Source organism: Podarcis liolepis (assembly GCF_965112155.1).
Source record: "Podarcis liolepis genome assembly, chromosome: 1".
Lineage (NCBI taxonomy): Eukaryota > Metazoa > Chordata > Lepidosauria > Squamata > Lacertidae > Podarcis > Podarcis liolepis.
The window spans coordinates 56249178-56269338 of NC_139554.1; the positions used below are offsets into that span (position 1 = coordinate 56249178).

A 20161-nucleotide genomic window follows, 5' to 3' on the forward strand; every position below is an offset into this window, starting at 1 on the left:
GTGAGTGGGGCTGAGAGACTTCAGAGAAGAGTGACTGGCCCAAGGTCACCCAGCAGCTGCATGTGGAGGAGCGGGGATGCGAACCCAGTTCCCCAGATTACGAGTCTATCGCTCTTAACCACTACACCACACTGGCTCTCCTGTTTCCTCCTAAGTTCTACTCAGTCAGTTATTCATTGGGACTTCTGAGTAGACATGTCTGAGAATACAGCCCTAGACTTTTTCACTCTCATTGCCCCACCAGCTTCCCCATTATGTTCTTTGGACTGTAATCAGGGAGTTTCCTTTCCCCACTTGATTAGTGATATTGTATCTTTATGTCTAATGTTATTTCAAAATAAAAACCCATTAAAGGCGGGGAAAAGCGGGCACAGGTGGCCAGGTGCAGCAGTGCAGGTGTTTTGTGGGCATTGTGGTAGTAGTACATGTTTGTGGTACTAAAACCCACCTTGCAATCAGCCGCACAGATCACTCTTGATTGCGCAGCTACAGTATCCAATTTAATTCCGCCGTTTTGAATTCCAAATGGCTTCTTAAGTTGCTTTTCAGCTTGACAAATTACCAAGAGAAAGAAGATGATTAGGCTTACACCTAGGTGAACTCTCCCCCTGTCAGTGTGGCATCTTTGACAAACAACAAAATAGGACGCTACATTGCAATCTTCTTGCATTTGATGTAGGGATATTTGTTGCTGCTCTCCTAGCGCTGAAGAGACCATTTGCTTCAAAACAGGAGGATTCTGTCTTTTGAGTACAGGCAGTTCCTCCTTATCAGCAATGGACAGCTAGTTCAGGGACAATTCACACATTACTTTTTTATTTTTATTTTTTAGGTGTGAAAGTTAAGATGTTTTAAATGTACATCAAAGGTGGAAAAGTGTGGATGCAGCAGACACATGTTTGCTAATGTGTCTGTTGTATGTATAAACAGCACTACTGTTTTGTGGTTGGTTTCAACTTTCTAATGAAGGTACCAAATTTCCTGTGTGCAATATGCGAAACAGCCCTTGGATAAGATGATTCATGGTGTTGAGCTGCAATCTTCTTTATAAAAGATGGTAGTCCTTGTCAATGGCCTGTAGTCAAATGGGACACAACCATATTTTGCATAGCTGCGTCAGTTCTGTTTTAGCAGTATAATGTAGCTAGTCCCTCATGTCCGGAGGATATATAAAACAGCACTGTGGAAAGACAGTAGGCAAAATATTATATTTCGCCTTTCGTGATATGGGTAGAATTTGGTGGCTGGTCAAACATTTCTTAACTACCTTAGAAAATAATTAATGGAGATGTCAGAATTTCTATCCCTTCTTATTTCCCTCACCTGCCACCTGTTATATGAGATTGAGGCAAGGCAGCATGCAAATTACATATACACTTATATAGCATAAAATAGGAATTATAGGGATCCTTCTCTAAGACACTACAATTTTTCAAATCATTGGGCCTCCACATTGACGTTAAAGGAAAGCTACATTTCTATATATGCACACACACTGTAGCCTAAAAAAAAAAAGTTCCTGTTATTATTCAGGGCTGGTAGAGCCTGAAAGGGTTAAAACTGCAAGCTAGTGTTGGGTTTCCTTTTGTATCATCTGAAGTGGGGGAAATGGTCACAGTCAGTTAGTCACATCAATGAACACAGAAGCACATCTGTAAGCTAAGCCAACAGTTTCCCCTGCCTGCTTCTTTTCTGTGACGCAAAGCAGTCAAAGAAGCATCCAAAAGTGTTGACATTTGAATCCCTATTTTGATACAAACGTATCAGTAGGAAGCAAAAGTCTCCATCGCCCAGGTAGGTCCCAATGCTATCATATATACCCCAATGTGAAGGGGTTTACGGTGCTTATTTGTCTTTCTTTAATTTTTCTTTCTTGAGAAATCATATCTTCACATTTCTGCACTAGGATAGGCAAGGCAGACTAGAGTAGCACAGAAACCAGGTTGTAAAGTGTTTGGATACTGAATTGCGTACAGTGGATCTTTCAAGCTTTACAAAACAAATACTGAATAAATGGGGGGGGCTTTTTAAAGGTAACTCTGATTATATGTATTATTAGTAGGACTATGTTGTTTATTCATGGTTGCACATAGCAGAAGATGATACACATAAGCATGCCAGCTATGTAGTGGTTCAGTGCAGGAAAATTCTGTGGCATGTGGCATCTACATACATCCAGCTCTATAGAACCACTGCAGGACACAAATAATCTGCTAAAACAGAGTTAAGAGACCCTTCTGTTATGTTAGTCATATTCATAGTAGACCTATGAAAATCATTGGGTAATTAAAGTCCAGTGACTTCAGTATCACTAGCACTGGCCACCAATATACTAGTTGTTTCTCCTTATTTTTATAGCCTTTGGGTGTGTTTTAGTTCCATCAGGAGCTTCAAAACTTTTTAAAAGTTAAGATAAATCAGACTATTGTCTTAAACAGATGTACCTGGGAGTAACTCCCAATGAACTCAGCTGGACTTGCTTCTGAGCAGATATCCACAGAACTAGGGTCCTAAAGCTGAAGGAAAAAACACACAACTTTTAGTACATGCTTCAAATTAAGTACTTTGAAAGGTCATTGTTTGCAGGTGATTGTTTGTTTGCAGGAGAGTGGGAGGGCTGCTCATTGTAAATCACTTCTCTGTCCTACTTCCCTGTTCTTGATAAGCAAGGAGTAATTTTGTACAGCACCCACCTCACTTCGTAAAGGTTTCACATTTTTCATTACTCGTGTGGTTTTCCGTTTTTTCACATGCACATTGCAGGCTCTTGCTCAACTTATTAGGTGCTGCAACTGCAAGTATCCCATCTTTGCTGGTTCATAGCAAAGAATCTTGAGTGTCAAATGACGACACTGGCAGACCAACAGAGACTCAGGACTGATGTGTTTCTGCTCTTTATCTATTGAGTCTTATCAAATACCCAGTATACATGGGACACAAGTATATACACACATTTGTGGAGGAGGCTTATCATAAGAACGAAAACTGGGAATTGATGTTGAGGGGTGATTAACAAGTTACCTGTGGCCTTCCATATATTGTTGGACTTCAAGGGAGTTACCCCAGTCAGCATGGCCAATGGTCAGAGATGATGGGAACTGAACACATTAATATTAATGTGAGCCACAGGTTCCCCACCCTGTATCTGTCTCCAATTTGCCATGTTTACAGAGAAAAACAATTATATTATGAATAGGATGTTTTGATTCAGCAGTAGTCAATGGGGGTGCTATCATCTACCATTGGCCATGCTAGCTAAGTCAAAAAGAGTTAGTCCAATGGCATCTGGAGGGCATTACATTTGCTGTTTTTAACTAAAACAATGCATTCCCTGTTCTGTTGGTCTCTTTAAACATCCTTTTATTTGTATCTGATACGCTGTATTGCTGGTCATTACATCAATCTTTGTGTTGTGTTGTGTTGTGTTATGTTATGTGCCCCACCCTGGTGTCTGTCTGGATAAAGAGTGGATAGTCAATAATTTAAATATATAAATAATAAGATGTGTTCCTAAAGATAAAGAGTGCATTCTTATATGACTGCTGAGGAGCTTACTCCCAAGTAACTCAGTATAGGATTGAAGCCTTAATCTATTGTCATTTATGAGATTCTTTTTTAATATAAAAATTATCAAGCATTATATGTGTAATGCAGCCTCCCTCAACCTGGTGCTCTTTAGATGTTTGCTGCTACAGCTCCCTTTTCCTCTGACCATTGGCCATGCTACCTGCAGCAGATGAGAGTTGTAGTGCAAAACATCTGGAAGCCACCAGGTTTGGCTTATTGCATCCCTCCAGATGTTTTCTTGTTCTTGTCAATACTTAGCATGAACATACACACACATATGTACACACACAGGTGCAAAGAAATATGGAGCTCTCCCTTGATAGACGGTGCTGAATACATGATAAATAAATAAAATTAACTGCATTGTTGTGAACACATAGCACCACACCAATGTAATTATTTGTTTCTGGATGTTTGTAGTGATCAGCTGCACATCAGCAGCTTACCACTCAGGTCACATCCTCACCTTACATTTAAACCACTCTTATACCACTTTAATAGTCATGTCTATACCCAAAGAATCCTGAGCACTATAGTTCATTAAGGGTGCTGAGAGTTATTAAGAGACACACACCCCTTCCCCTCACAGAGCTATAATTCCCAGAGTTGATTGTGAAACAACTCCAGGAATTGTTGATTGCTTCCATGTAGTGCAATTTAAAGTGACTTCCTCATGGGACTTTTAACATGTGAACGGACTCTAAAAATGTACTCCAGTAACAACAACAACAACAATTTTATTGCTTGCTTGCTTGTATATTTATTTATTTATTATACCCCAGTTACTCTGGGTGGCTCCCAACAGAATATTAAAAACATGATAAAACATCAAACATTAAAAACTTCCCTAAACAGGGTTGCCTTCAAATGTCTTTTAAAAGTCAGATTGTTGTTTATTTCCTTGACATCTGATGGGAGGGCATTTACGGGGCGGGTTCCCTGTAACCTCACTTCTCACAGTGAGGGAAGTAGCAGAAGACCCTCAGAGGAGGACGATGGGGGTGGAGACGTTCCTTCAGGTATACTGGGCCAAGGCCATTTAGGGCTTTAAAGGTCAGCACCAACACTTTGAATTGTGCTTGGAAATGTACTGGGAGCCAAAGAAGGCACATTTAAAGCACACGGATTTCCCCAAGGAATCCTGGGAACTACAGAACTATAATTCTTAACACCCTTAACAAATTACAGTTTGCAGGATTCTTTGTGGAAAGTCATGTGCTTTAAATGAGCAGTGTGGATGTGTTCTCTGTACTTCTAGTATGATGGCTTGTTATGCACATACCATGTTCCACGTTAAATTATTTACTTTCCCTATGAGGAGATCTCCAGAAAAAAGGACTTCTTTCTGAGATCCCATAGTGTTTATATTGACTATCCACCAAGAGTGACACTTGTAGTGTATGCTAGAGGGCAATTCCGTTTTATTCTGCAAAGTCAAACAAATCCAATCCCCCAGTGTAAAAGCATTAACCTTCCAGTCGTGAATCATTATGTGAAAACAAATTTCACTGGCCCTGTAATGCCGCTTACTCCCAGGTAACTGTGCATACAATTGTAACCTACATTTCTGATTTTCATAGGGTCTGTGAGACAAGAAGAAATGCACCCCCTCCGTGCACATTTTCCCAGCATATTTGCAACCTTTCATATAAATTTGAAGATTTGATAACACACAAAGCAAATGCAGAAACAAAATTTCTTTCAGATAGATGGGAGATAGATGCCCTAGGCTCAAGTTTTTGAAATAAAAACTAAGTATTTGGCCAGTGCAAACCTGGGAAGCCTTTAAGCAAATAATAAAGAGACTGGCAAATCTATGTCATTTGCCACATCACAATTTCTTCTTGTCAGCATCCCAAGAGATAAATGATAACAGACAAATGATAAAAATAAAAAAGTTCCTTCCAGTAGCACCTTCTTCAGGTATCTGAAGAAGTGTGCATGCACATGAAAGCTCATACCAAGAACTAACTTAGTTGGTCTTTAAGGTGCTACTGGAAGGAACTTTTTTATTTTGACTATGGCAGACCAACACGGCTACCTATCTGTAACTAGACAAATGATAGCATTCTGTCAAGGATGTATCTCATAATACAGTGGTACCTCGGGTTACATACACTTCAGGTTACATACGCTTCAGGTTACAGACTCCGCTAACCCAGAAATAGTACCTCGGGTTAAGAACTTTGCTTCAGGATGAGAACAGAAATCGTGCTCCGGCGGCATGGCAGCAGCAGGAGGCCCCATTAGCTAAAGTGGTGCTTCAGGTTAAGAACAGTTTCAGGTTAAGAACGGACCTCCGGAATGAATTAAGTACTTAACCCGAGGTACCACTGTAAACTATGGCACCTCTATTATGGTCATACATCTCTAAACTGAAAAATGCTGTTGAAGTATGCTAGCAATGTGCTGTTTTGGTTTCTGTGTAATGCAGCTGGTCTGAACATTTAGCAAAGCCAATGGGAGGCCTTTGTCAAGCCTAACTGCTGATGCACATGAGGAGAAGCAACTAGTCCCCACTCAGCTATACTTTCCTCCCAAATATGTCCCCTGCAAGACTGTTAGACTTGAAAACAGCATCTCATTGGAGCCAGTTGGAAGCCCGAATAGGGACCTCTCGTGAGGTGCATCTAGCCTGCAGGTCAGAGTTCCCCCAGACTGCATTTAAAGTCTAATTTCCTCCTTTAGCTCTAGTTAAGATAGTAGTGTTGGACAGCTAGATAACAGAGAGGGAAGGCTTGGGGTTTCTAGCCTGCAATATGCATTTGCTGCTCTTGCTGCTGCCTAGATCACATGCCATCTTCCTTTGGAGCCAAAACCTCAGGGGAACATTGTGTTGAAATGAAAAAGAGGTGTGGCTAGCATGAGAATTCCTTAGCATCTTTCAACAGAGCTGGTGCAATAATATTTCCTGGTGGACTGTGCCCTAAGTTAGCCAAGGCCTTTAACTTGATATTGATTCTTTGTAGCCCACCTAAACTCTTCATTTCTCAAAAGGCTTTCCAGAAGGACTGATACCACTTGATGAATTAATCCTGAAAGTGGTCCCTGTTTCCAACCTCTTCTTCCTTGTTGCTCTGTTGTTAACAATGAGAAAGGGCTGGCTTGAAATGACATCCTTACGGGCTTACGTGCACTTGCAGCCAGACCTCTGAAAGTTTACCACTCTAGATGAGTGCTGAGCTATATGGCCTTGCTCCCTCCAGGAGAAGATATAAAACAAATGTCACATCTTATTTAGCCTTTTGATTGCCTTTTCTACCGTTCTTTTTCATGTTGTGGTTCTCACAGCATTTATCTCAGAGAATTACTTCCATTGACAGGCAGTGACACAGGGTGAAGAGCAGTGACCTGATATGTTCAAGGTCACACAGCCAAGCAGTAACTTATTTAATCACCCTGCAGCTCACCTTCTCATTCTCTTTTTTCCAGATATTGACAATACCATGGCTTGTTTGCCTGAGAAGATGCCTCTTCAGATGATATCGACCATTAACAATTCTTCACTGATCCAGCCAGGATTTTCACTGCTGAACTTTGATGGCCGTGTTTTCTTGTTTGGACAGAAAGGCTGGCCAAAGAGGTCCTGTCCGACTGGAGTTTTCCTTCTTGATTTCAAAAAGGAAGAGCTCAAACTGAAGCCGGCATACTTCTCTAAGGATTCTTGCTACCTTCCCCCTCTGCGGTACCCTGCCATCTGCATTCCCAAAGGCAGTATGGCCCAGTCTGAGAAGTGTCCATACTTCATCCATGGAGGGAAAACACCCAACAATGAACTTTCTGATAAGCTGTACATCATGAGCCTAATCAGCAAGAATAGCAAGAAATTCACATTTAGGTGTACTGAGAAAGAATTAGCTGGGGAGGTCCCGGAAGCCAGATATGGCCATACCATTAATGTGGTTCATAGTCAAGGTAAAAGTATAATTGTTATAGTTGGGGGAAGGTCATACAAGGCCCTCGGAGAGAGGACAACTGAAAACTGGAACAGTGTGGTTGACTGTATGCCATACATATTTCTGGTTGATCCTGAATTTGGATGTTGCACCTCACATGCCTTCCAAGAGCTTATGGGGGGATTCTCCTTTCATCTCTCCCTTGCTAGAAATGACACCATCTATATCATAGGAGGCCATTCCATTGAAAGTAATACGAGACCCCCAAATCTCTATAGAATAAAAGTTGACCTTCCCTTAGGAAGCCCAGCTGTGAACTGTAGTGTTTTGTCTGGTGGGATCTCAGTATCAAGTGCCATCATGACCCAGACTGGAGACCAGGAATTTGTCATTGTTGGGGGCTACCACTCTGATAACCAGAAGAGAATGGTTTGTAATACAATCAACCTAGAAGATAACAAGATAGAGATAGTGGAAAGAGAGGCACCAGAATGGACCCCAGATATCAAACACTGCAAGATATGGTTTGGGAGTGATATGGGAAATGGAGCCATACTGTTTGGTATACCTGGAGACAACAGGCAGCTAATTTCAGATGCTAACTACTTTTACTTGTTGAGATGCAAAGAAGAAAGTGATCAGGACCCAGAACAGATGGCACAAGTGTGCAGTCAGAGTTCTACAGAAGATGCAGGAGAGTCTACGCCTTTTGAAGATTCAGAGGAGTTTACTTTCAGCTTTGACATTGATACCTATAATGAAGATGATGAAGAAGATGAGTCAGAAACAGGCTATTGGATCACCTGCTCTTCAGGCTGTGATATTGATATCAACACCTGGGTGCCCTTGTACTCAACAGAGCTCAACAAGCCAGCAATGATCTTCTGTTCAAATGGAGATGGTCACTGGGTCCACGCTCAGTGCATGGACTTATCTGAAGACATGCTTATTCACCTTTCACAGGTAAACACCAAGTACTTCTGCCCTGAGCATACCAGTTTGGCCAGGGGACTGCAGACTCCCAAGGAGACTCCTCCAGTGGAAAAGCCACCCATGAAAGCATTGCACAGGAAAAAACCCATGACAATATTCACTCCTGCAAAAAAGTCCTTTATCCGGAAGCTATTTCAATAATCTAACAGTAATGAATTGTATTTTGGTATGAAAAACTCTGAGATCCCAATTCAGTGACCAGTAACAAATCAAAATAGTTTTAAGATTTCATAGTGATGCTTTGGTTTCAATTTTTTTTGTTTTGTTTGTAATTATTTGGATTTATTTCAGTTTAATATGATGATCACAGTACTTGAGACTTATAAAAGAATCCACAATTCCCTGTATAGTTCCATATTTGAGATGAATATTCTTCTTGGCTTGGCTTCTTGGCTTCTTATTCTGTGGACAAAATGTTTTAGAGATGGTGGGCTAAGTGTTTTTCTTGGCTTTTACCAAGAGTGAAGGTTGTGATTGTTTTTAGCTGTCAGGGTGCTCCCAGCTGGTTGCCCAGGAAAGTATCTATACGAGGAAAAGTTTCTTACAATCCTTTTTTTATTTCAAACTTTACAAAGAGAGGCGATGGAACCCAGCCTCTTGGATAGTGGCATTGTCCCAAATAAATCTCCACCCCCCTTCTCTCCCACTTCCTCATTCATCATCATCATCTCCTCTACGGATGCCGCTAAATGCCCTTTGCCTTTGAGCTCTTTGCTCTCCTACTTTTAAGGCTCTCCGGGTTCCGGGAGATGGTGGGTCTGGAATGCTTTCTAGTGACAACATGTCAGCCAGCTGCTGCTCTGGCTCTTCCTGCTCACCCCTCCCATTATTTCCCACCTTTCCCCCTCATCTGCCTCTGAGCTGTGACCTCCTCTGCTCAGCCCCTGACATCAGCTCTATACCATTGTTGTAATTATAGCTTCTGTATTTTTTATTTTTAAATAAAATAAAAAGTAAAGACAAATGCTGCTCCATTTTATAGCATCATTAGAAATGCATTTTACCGGATCAAAATGGTTTTGCTTAAATTCAGCAAAGCAATGATTGTATTAATATAATGTGTGGTATGACCAATAATGCGTATTAATGCGTATTATCAGTATGACAATAAAGATATTATTATTAATATTATTATTATTATGCGGATGATACCCAGCTCTACCTCTCTTTTAAATCAGAACCAGTGAAGGCGGTGAAGGTCCTGTGTGAGTGTCTGGAGGCGGTTGGAGGATGGATGGCGGCTAACAGATTGAGGTTGAATCCTGACAAGACAGAAGTACTGTTTTTGGGGGACAGGAGGCGGACAGGTGTGGAGGATTCCCTGGTCCTGAATGGGGTAACTGTGCCCCTGAAGGACCAGGTACGCAGCCTGGGAGTCATTTTGGACTCCCAGCTGTCCATGGAGGCACAGGTCAAATCTGTGTCCAGGGCAGCTGTTTACCAGCTCCATCTGGTACGTAGGCTGAGACCCTATCTGCCTGCGGACTGTCTCACCAGAGTGGTGCATGCTCTGGTTATCTCCCGCTTGGACTACTGCAATGCACTCTACGTGGGGCTACCTTTGAAGGTGACTTGGAAACTACAACTAATCCAGAATGCGGCAGCTAGACTGGTGGCGGCCGCCAAGACCATATAACACTGGTCTTGAAAGACCTACATTGGCTCCCAGTACGTTTCCGAGCACAATTCAAAGTGTTGGTGCTGACCTTTAAAGCCCTAAACGGCCTCGGTCCAGTATACCTGAAGGAGCGTCTCCACCCCCATCATTCTGCCCGGACGCTGAGGTCCAGCGCCGAGGGCCTTCTGGCGGTTCCCTCATTGCGAGAAGCAAAGCTACAGGGAACCAGGCAGAGGGCCTTCTCGGTAGTGGCGCCCGCCCTGTGGAACGCCCCTCCAGCAGATGTCAAAGCGATAAACAACTACCTGACATTCAGAAGACATCTTAAGGCAGCCCTGTTCAGGGAAGTTTTTAACGTGTGATATCTTATTGTATTTTTGGTTTCTATGGAAGCCGCCCAGAGTGGCTGGGGGGGCCCAGCCAGATGGGCGGGGTATAAATAATAAATTATTATTATTATTATTATTATTATTATTATTATTATTATTATGCTATCTCTTCTGAGATTCTGGCCACATTCACACTATACAGTTAAAGCACTATGATACCACTTTAAACAGTAATGGCTACACTCTCCCAGGGGTGAAAACTACACACACTCAAAACCAAACCACGTGGCGTAAACAAGAGGACAGACGAACTCATGAGAAGAACTCCAGTTTATTCAGGGGACAAAAGCCTGTGGTGACATTTAGAATCACCATATCTTGACTTTTTCTCACAAGTAGCTGAGCAAAGGTACAGATGACCTGGATCCAAGTACAGCATAAAATAAGAATATCTCCACTGAGTCAGACCATTGGTCCATCTGCCATCTAGCATAGGATTGTCTCATTGACTGGTGGTGGCTCTTCTGGTTTTCAACTGGATTCTTGGCAGCCATTTTGTGCTGGCACCCATGGCATTTTTATCAATATATGAATACCAGCACCTTGCTTTCTTACCCAAAAAAGCACTGCCCAGAGCTAGAGGTGATTTGCATAAGGTCTTGTTCTGTGTGCATATATATTACTATGCAGAAGAGTTTTAAAGCTTAACCAGAAAATCCAAAAAAGTTATCTAGTCAGCTTTCATATAAAACAATCAGTAAACCTGATTCAATCAGCAGTGAATTTACATGGCATTAAACAAGACATAATGGTGCAGAAATCTTCCTTTTATTTTTTTCCAGCACAGAATAATATGTTTGAGTGAAAGATGCCACACATTAGATTTATTTGTAATTAAGTGGAACCATACATACAAATTTGTGCATAGAATGCTTTATTTCCAAGAATGCAAAATTGCTTTAATTTTGTATGAGGAAATGCTGTGATTACTTACAATCTTTGTAAATTAGAAATGTGAAGATTATTCAATGTCTTGTGGTGACATGTATTTTGGAAGCTGGCACTTCATTTTTATTGAATTTGTATAATTTGGGGGGGGGCAAGAATATCCTATGGTTTTTGCAAAAACAATAAATGCATTAAATTAAAAAAAGAATAATGTGCTTGAGAACCAGTACCATCATGCTTAGGATTTAACAGGTTTGATAACTGACACGAACATGGATAGGACTGAACATGCTATTAAGGCATCCAAAAAGGAATGCTTTAGATCCTATACATGTATACTCTGAAATCCCATCGCATTCAGTGGGGGCTTAGGTAAAGGTAAAGGGACCAGTCGTGACCAACTCTGGGGTTGCGGCGCTCATCTCACTTTATTGGCTGAGGGAGCTGGCGTACAGCTTCTGGGTCATGTGGCCAGCATGACCAAGCCACTTCTGACGAACCAGAGCAGCACACGGAAATGCCATTTACCTTCCCACCTGAGTGGTACCTATTTATCTACTTGCACTTTGACGTGCTTTCAAACTGCTAGGTTGGCAGGAGCAGGGAGCGAGCAACAGGAGCTCACCCCATCGCGGGGATTTGAACCGCCAACCTTCTGATCGACAAGTCCTAGGTTCTGTGGTTTAACCCACAGTGCCACCTGCGCCCCTTCAGTGGGGTCTTAAAAGGTAAAGGTACCCCTGCCCGTACGGGCCAGTCGTGTCCGACTCTGGGGTTGTGCGCCCATCTCACTTAAGAGGCCGGGGGCCAGCGCTGTCCGGAGACACTTCCGGGTCATGTGGCCAGTGTGACGAAGCTGCTCTGGCGAGCCTGCACCAGCACAGTACATGGAAACGCCATTTACCTTCCCGCTATAAAGCGGTGCCTATTTATCTTCTTGCACTTAAGGGTGCTTTTGAACTGCTAGGTGGGCAGGAGCTGGGACCGAAAGACGGGAGCTCACCCCGCTGCGGGGATTCGAACCGCCAACCATGCGATCGGCAAGTCCTAGGCACTGTGGTTTTACCCACAGCACCACCCACGTCCCCCCTCAGTGGGGACTTACTTGCTGCTTAATGTGTTTAGGATTGTAGTCACTGATACCGTATTTTTCGCCCTATAGGACTCACTTTTTCCCCTCCAAAAATGAAGGGGAAATCTGGGTGCATCCTATGGGGCGAATGCAGGCTTTTGCTGAAGCTTGGAGAGCGAGAGGGGTCGGTGCGCACCGACCCCTCTCGCTCTCCAGGCTTCAGGAACACATCCACAGCCTAGGCAGCCCTACAGGAGGTCCGGCAGGGATGTCTAGGCTGCGGATAGCAGCCTGCCGCCCGGCGGGCGGGGCACCCTGAAGCAGAGCGCCCCCGCGCCGGGCAGACATCCACAGTGTGGGGAGCCTTGCAGGAGTTCCCCGCAAGGCTCCCCACACTGCGGATAGCAGCCTGCCACCCCGCAGGGGGGGCGCCCTGATGCAGAGCGCCCCTCACGCGGGGCAGACATCGGCAAGCCCCACAAGCTTGGGGGACAGCAGGGAGGCGCAGCGCCGCCATCCCGCTGTTCCTCAACCTGGTTCTGTTTCCCCAACCTGCTTTTTTTGGGGGGGGGGGAAATAAAGGGAATTTTTTTTTCCCTTTATTTCCCCACAAAAAAAACTAGGTGCATCCTATGGGATGGAGAGTCCTATGGGACGAAAAATACGGTACATGTGCATGGCTTGATATCAAAAGCACTGCTGATTACTCAAGGCTGCCTGAGCTGATCCAAAACTCCCTCAGGGAACTCATTTCCATGTAGGAGTTTACATGGAACTTGCAAGTAGTTTCTTTTTTATGTGTTTTTAATGTTTTCAGATATTTCAAATACATTTTTAATTTTTTTTAAATTGAATGGTTTTAGCACTTGGCCCTGGGCTCTTTTTGGAGGAAGGGCTGGATAAATAGTTAGTTAATGAATGAATGACTAAATAATAGAGTGCATGCAGCTTTCTACAGGAATGGCAAAAGAGTTAGTTTGCTAGAGCTGATAGAGTGTTAGAATTTAGCAGGGATGCCTTTGCTTATCTCCCCACTCAGGTATGAAGCTCACTTGTTATTTCTCCATTTCATGTACCTCACAGGATTGTTGAGAGAACAAAATGGCACTATTCTTTTTGATGCACAACAATACTACAATTTTAAAGGCACACAGCATAGAAGAAAGGAAAAGGAGTCACAACCTTTTTTAAAAAAATAATAATCTTAGAATATTGAAGACAAAGCTTCAGTTTTCCTAAGAAAGGTTCTAATTCGAACCTGTCACAAAGCTGGTGGCCTCCAAAACACTCCAAGCCAAACCAGGCCAATTTCGGATCAACAAATTAAAATTCAATTTTCCTCCCCACTACTGAAAATACTGAGTGATATCCAACTAAGTCATTATCAGAATAGACCCAACAGTTGTAATCAGCAGGCCTAACTTTGTCCACTGAGTTCAATGGACCTACTCGGAGAATTATGTAATTGGGCAGCACCTCTTCCTTCGCTTCCTTTCCATTCTGTTACTGTTGTCAGACGTAATCCGTTCCGGAAGCCTGTTCAGTTTAAACGTTCGACAACCAAGGCATGGCTTCCAATTGGTTGCAAGAGCTTCCTGCACTCAAGTGGAAGCCGCATTGGGTGTTCAGCTTCTGAAAAACGTTCAAAAACCGGAGCATTTACTTCCGGGTTTTCAGTGTTCGGGAGCCGTAGCATGCAAGAATGGAGCCGTTTGGGAACCAAGGTTTGACTGTATTCCTTATCTCTCGCACCCTGCTGACTACAGTGTCAGGAGGACTATGGGAGAACTGGGGGTGATGGGTTTCCTGTTCTGCTCACACAGCCAACTCATGCTTGTGCAACAGAACTTCCCCCATATCTCCTCTCAGTCCCCTATGTACCCCAACAAAAGTTCCAAGGGGTTCAGAGACAGACAGACACGCTGATCAGATTTTGGGAAGGAGGAGAGGAAGTGGAAGTCCAAACTCTGCTTGTCCAGCATTGGCTGAAACCCTCTCCTTTTTGCCCCCAGTCCCAATAAGAACATAAGAAGAGTCTGCTGGATCAGGCCACTGGCACATTTAGTTCAGCATCCTGTTATTATATTGCTCCCCCTCCCCCAATACCTGCGGAAAGCCTGCCAGCAGGACCTGGACCCAAGAGCACTCTCCCCTTGTGTGGTCCCCAGCAGCTGGTATTTAACAGCATTCTGCCTTCGAGAACCAGGGCAGAGCATCTCAAATACAATTTCGCAGTAAACCATAAGAAAGGGAAATGTTAAATATTTCTCAAAGAGTTTATTTTTAAGAACAATTTTAACAATAACATAAAATGATCAGAACAAGAAATAATATTGCTTGATATAACCTTTGGAAGCATTTTACTGAAGTAACAGAAAGTGATTCCCTGTTTCTAGCTTTTTGAATTTTACAGCCATTGTTTGACTACAGAATTGCAGTATTCTCACTAAATCCTTAGAAAATGACAATCAAATAAATTGGGCATCCATATTTGCTTTAATTTTGGAATGATCGTTAATGTCACAGTTTAGGACACATGGCTGAGTCCTGAGTTTAGGGCATTTGTAACTGGCTACCTCAAAATCAAGCACAAATCCTTTTCGTCTGAAGCAATAAGGTAAGCATAGAATATGGTGAAACAAGAGAAAGCAATGTCTGTTGGTAAACTGCCCAGCATGTAAGGTCCCAGCCACTAGCCTCCTGAACCAAACCCCAGTTAAATCAAAGTGGCATTGGTAGGATCCAGACAGCTAAATTAACACAATGAATGAATTGTTAGCTGAACTCCAAGTTTCTTGGCTGGGGTTCAGACTGCCTGTTAAAACACCTTGCACAAGTCTTTCGACAATAAAACTACAGAAAATAATTGCCAAGAGCTGAGTTTCAATACAATTTAGCAAGAACGATTTAAAGGGGGGGGGGACAGCTTCCCAACCAACAGAATGAGCATCTGAGGTATTTATATCAATTTAAAGTAGAAAGGAAATGTAATTTTGAAGAAGAGAAAGAATGTAAGTGCTTCCACTTATTTAAAGCTGCTTCAAAGCCCCCAAAAGCTTCACAATAAACGATTTGCCTAGCCGTGGGCCAACACTGCGCATCTCTTGGCAAATAACAAAAATCACTCTCATTCAGATGCAAGGCTGTGCAGTTTGTCCTATTGTTTTTCTCTCTACACTTCACTAAAGGAATCAGTTGCTGGAGACTTCCTTTTGTCTAAATGAGTTCAAAGCCTCTCAACCAAACAGACACCTTTATTTAAATAATGCAGCAACAGAGACAAAGTCTGTACAGGAGAAAGACAACAAAACAAAACCAGCCTCAACTTTCCCCGATAGCTTGCGTGCACCAAGGAAATCAGATGTCAACCCCCTCCCCAAAGTGTCTGGGGGATTTAATAGTGTAACTTCCAGACTAATATCTCAAATGAGACTATTTGCAACAACCCACATGACTAAGGAATCATACAAAAAAGCAGGGTAAAATAAGGATAGATTTTGTGTGTGTGTGTGTGTGTGTGTGTGTGTGTGTGTGTGTGTGTGTTTAAAGAGTAAAGGACCCCTAGATGGTTAAGTCCAGCCAAAGGTGACTATGGTGTACACAGCTCATCTCACTTCAGGCCAAGGGAGCTGGTGTTTGTCTACAGACAGTTTTCCAGGTCATGTGGCTAGCATGACTAAATTGCTACTGGTGCACAGAGGACTGTGACGAGTGCTAGAGCGCACTGAAATGCCATTTACATTCCCACCACAGCAGTACATATTTATCTACTTGCACTGATATGCTTTTGAACTACTAGACTGGCAGAAGCTGGGACAGAGCAACAGGAGCTAAGTTCAGAATACTTGAATATCTCTAAGGCATATATAGATTGAGTTGAGTCATGTCCTTCAGAAGAAGAAATCCTAACTCAGACTTTTTAGAATCAGTAGAGAAAATATTAAGTATGAGGTGGGCAGAGCCCAGCACCCTAATTTGCCCCTTTCAAGTCCCTGGTCATCTGATGAGCACAAAGAAGGTAATAGTCCCTCTGCTATTTGGAGCTGCATGGATCAGCTGTGTGCCTGCCCCTATGTGTGTATGTGTAGGAGAGAGAAGGTGTGAGACAATATGGGGTAGCTTTTTGCCACACGCAACACTGGCAAAACAAAACAAAAAAGCCCCAAAGCCCCATCCTGCTGAAGTTTACATGCACCAGGTACTGCCAACGCACTGCAAAAAATGACAGAAATATATTGTTGAAGCAGATTTGGCATACAGTAGCAGATTACAAACCCTGCAATGTCAGTTTCCAGATAAAGTAGGAAGCAGACAAGCAGCAGCATGAATAGTTCAGAACTTCAGAGTTGTGCCAAAGGAAAGGTGCGGATTTTACTGAGCCTTCTGGACTTGTCTGTAAATAAAATTTTCACAGTGGGCAGTAAGATCCCTTTAAGCATCAGTTGAGTTTATTTATAATCAATCAAATTTATTAAGAGCCATCTACAGATGGTCCTAAAAGCAGACTCTTGGTCCATTGCAAGAGTCTCAGCAATGGGATGCTTGGGGAATTGTGTTCTTTGCAAAACTCTCGAACCTCACTTTCCAGACTACTGTTGGACCCAAATGCAGTTGTTTTTTTGAAGTTTGCACCTCTCCAATTTTGCAATATAGCTCTCAGCTCCAAAACTGTACCCAAAGCATAGAAAGATGCATATTTTCAAACAAATACATACTGCAAGAGAAATTACATATATAAGAATAACATTTGCTTATTACCAAAAACAATTTGCAATCTGTTAAAAAGCTAAAATATGTTAAGTAAAAATACAAAGGAAAACATTTCAGGTTTTTTTAAAAAAAAATCATAACGCTTAAGCAAACGTTTTTAAAAGAAACATAAGATTAGTTCAGATAACAGTAAAAGATAAAATCACTGCTATTGTATCAATAAAATTACTTGTCACAAAACTTGCTGGCAAAATATAAAAGAGACTGTCATAAAAAGCATATGCTGTAGTTATCTGAACAGCCTGGATAGGCTTATCCCAGTGTGCAAAAATTTTATAAATACTGTACTGATGCTAATAGATGAGCAGCATTGCAGATGTGTAAATTAAACTAATCGCAATCCAATAAGGTATTTAAAACAAAAGCTTACATTGAAGCATGCTGAAATAATTAACAATAAATTCACTGGGACTTCTTGCAAACCTATAGAAGATGGTCGTTTATTTAGTGAGTGGTGTTAAGAACAGAAAGATGGGTGTGCCTACCAACAACCTGCAACCCATTGTCTCCTTCTTGCCCTCTTCCCATGATCTCACCTGAGTCTGTGTGCATGCTGTGACACCATCACAATTCAAGTTTTTCCATCCTGCTCCAGTTCATTGGTCTTTGCTTGTAGAGTCAAGGAAACTTGAAATGTGATGATTTCAAGTTTTCAATTACTGGTGGTGTTCTTACAAGGACATAAACACGACTGATTTTCTTGGGATTGAAGCCAATAAGTTTTTACTTTATCCTATGTTGGCATAGCCTCAGATCTAAATATTAGCAATATTTAATGGATAATAAGGGCCAAATCCCTTCATGTTGCTATTAGAAACTAGAGGCCACTGGCCACTAATAAAGAAAACTCAAACTTTTAAATGAAATATGTATATTTTATCTATTAAATGAATGTGTATTCTATCCTTAAGATGGATTCCCATGGTGGATAAAATATAGCTATAAAATGGGTTCCCAGGCAGGATAAAATATATCTATGAAAACAAGCATTCTATTCTCTTCTGCATTGTAATCTTCATTTGATGTCTCCACAAACTTTTCTAAACTTCCAAAACTTTGGCAAAAATTACTACATGATAGAAAGAAATCAGAATAAGATTCCTAAAACCTTTCAACTTTCCTCTTACAAACTGGTCAGTAATTCACACCAGTCTACTAACACGCCTTATCATATTCTGGAATATGTTACCCAGGACAGCCCACCATAAAATGCCATCAAAGGCAGGACACTCTACCACTCACTGTAAACAGCAATGCTGTTTCCAAGTCTGCCTGCACTAAAGGCAGTTCAGCTCCAGGACCAATGCAATTTTACCCCCCGCTTAGAATTCCATGGAATCAGTAATTTCTAATGAGTCTTCCAGTGTCATGAAATCTCCCATACTCTGCTCTGGATTTAACGTGAACCCCTGGCTTTTCAACATATTATGAGCATTCATGAACTTCTGCAAATGTTTTGAGGTGTACAGCCAATGGTGCTTCAAGACATCCTCCATTTCATAGCATTTTGATTGCCTGGCGTTCATTTTTCGAAAGCGCCTGAATAGCTTGTTCCCAGATTCATTGCCCTCACTTGCCCAAGCACCAATGGAGCCATCTCTTTCGATAATTTCAGGAACATGAGCAAGCGTTTTATGAAAGTAATTTGTGATCCTTCCCTCATATCTGTAACTGAATTTTGTGGACAGCAACTCTGCGAAACGTTGAGAATGGAAGCTGTACTGGCAAACAAGTTCTGGGCATTCCTTGGTGGGACATGAGGACCGCCATACTGGCTTCATCTTAAGGTAAAGGTCCATGAGTTCTCTAAGGGCTTCCTGTCTCTCGTCACACTTTATTAATTCACATACTGCTTCCACAGTCTCTTTGGTCATGAGCTTTCTTGCAAAATTCCCATTCATCCTTGTCATGGGCTTTAAGTTCATTTTCTTTCGAAGGAGCTTATCAAGAGTTGATTGCCACCTCTTTCTCTCTTCTTTGGATGCATCAGGGTTTTTGTATACTTCGCCAATCTCAAACTGGAATATTTTGTAAAACTCAGCTGCATTGCCAATGTCACAGTGCAATGCATCTATCGAAGGAACCGTCTCAATAAAAGGCTTGGCAGAAACACCCTTCACTCTGTCACGTAGTTCTTCAACAGTCTCGTGGAAAGGGTTTGACCTCCACACCTCATAGCGCTCTAGGTTTTCAGTATGACTTCTCGTTATGGAATGGAGGATCAAGTTCTGAGATGCTTCCTGGCGTGTTGTATCACAAAGTGTGCAAATGTAAGTCGAGCCAGAGGCTTCAAGGCCCTCTACTTCACGGACAAGTTTTTCATCATATCCAGTGCCCCGAAAGACAAATTTGAACATTCTGGGGATCCCAGCCATATCAAGTATCAATACACTATTTTTCATGGCCTCTCTTTCTGCCACAAGAGGGCTCAGTATGGCTGTGAGTGTCTCATGATCTGATTCGTCAGCCAGCATGAGACACAAAGGTTTGCAACACAGTTCTGAATTGGGCTTGCTTTCTTCAAAGATATTGGAGCTTCCCTTGTCATGAGCTACTGTGATGCTCATGAGTGTGAAAGAGAACCGAACTGCTTTCTCGGGGACCGGTGGGCCACAGCCATGCTTTTCACTGACATCTCCCATTCCATCACAGGACTCTTTAATCACCACGGTGAAAGGGCCTTTCAAATAGTCATCCAAGTCCTTAGTTTTCAGCCCTTCCATGATGTCTTCTTCCATATCCATCAGGGCAGAAACCAAAGCTGCATCATATCGAAATCTCTTGGCAATTGTGTCCACTGGGTAGTCATCAACCAAACGCTGTATGCCTGACAGCCCATCAATAATGCCTACTTCTGTGTTACTGGAGACATTTTTCAAGGGTGGCTTCCACTCAAATGGATGGTAACCTGGAAGGAGAGACTTTTCAGCAGTTCGGAGGGCATGCAATGGCTGAAATATCTGCCTTC

General features: G+C 42.3%; 1 protein-coding gene and 1 long non-coding RNA gene across 2 annotated transcripts in view; both read left to right on the forward strand.

Moving 5' to 3' along the window:
- The window catches only part of LOC310689190, a 606488-nt gene that overhangs the window by 88067 nt on the left and 498260 nt on the right, over nt 1-20161 (forward strand). The window lies entirely within an intron of this gene.
- RAG2 (recombination activating 2) lies at nt 1717-8597 on the forward strand (the record flags this gene model as incomplete). The annotated part of the gene is made up of 2 exons (XM_083476169.1): nt 1717-1794; nt 7000-8597. The coding sequence occupies exon 2, from the start codon at nt 7014-7016 to the stop codon at nt 8595-8597; it is 1584 nt and encodes a 527-aa protein (XP_083332295.1). The 5' UTR covers nt 1717-1794; nt 7000-7013.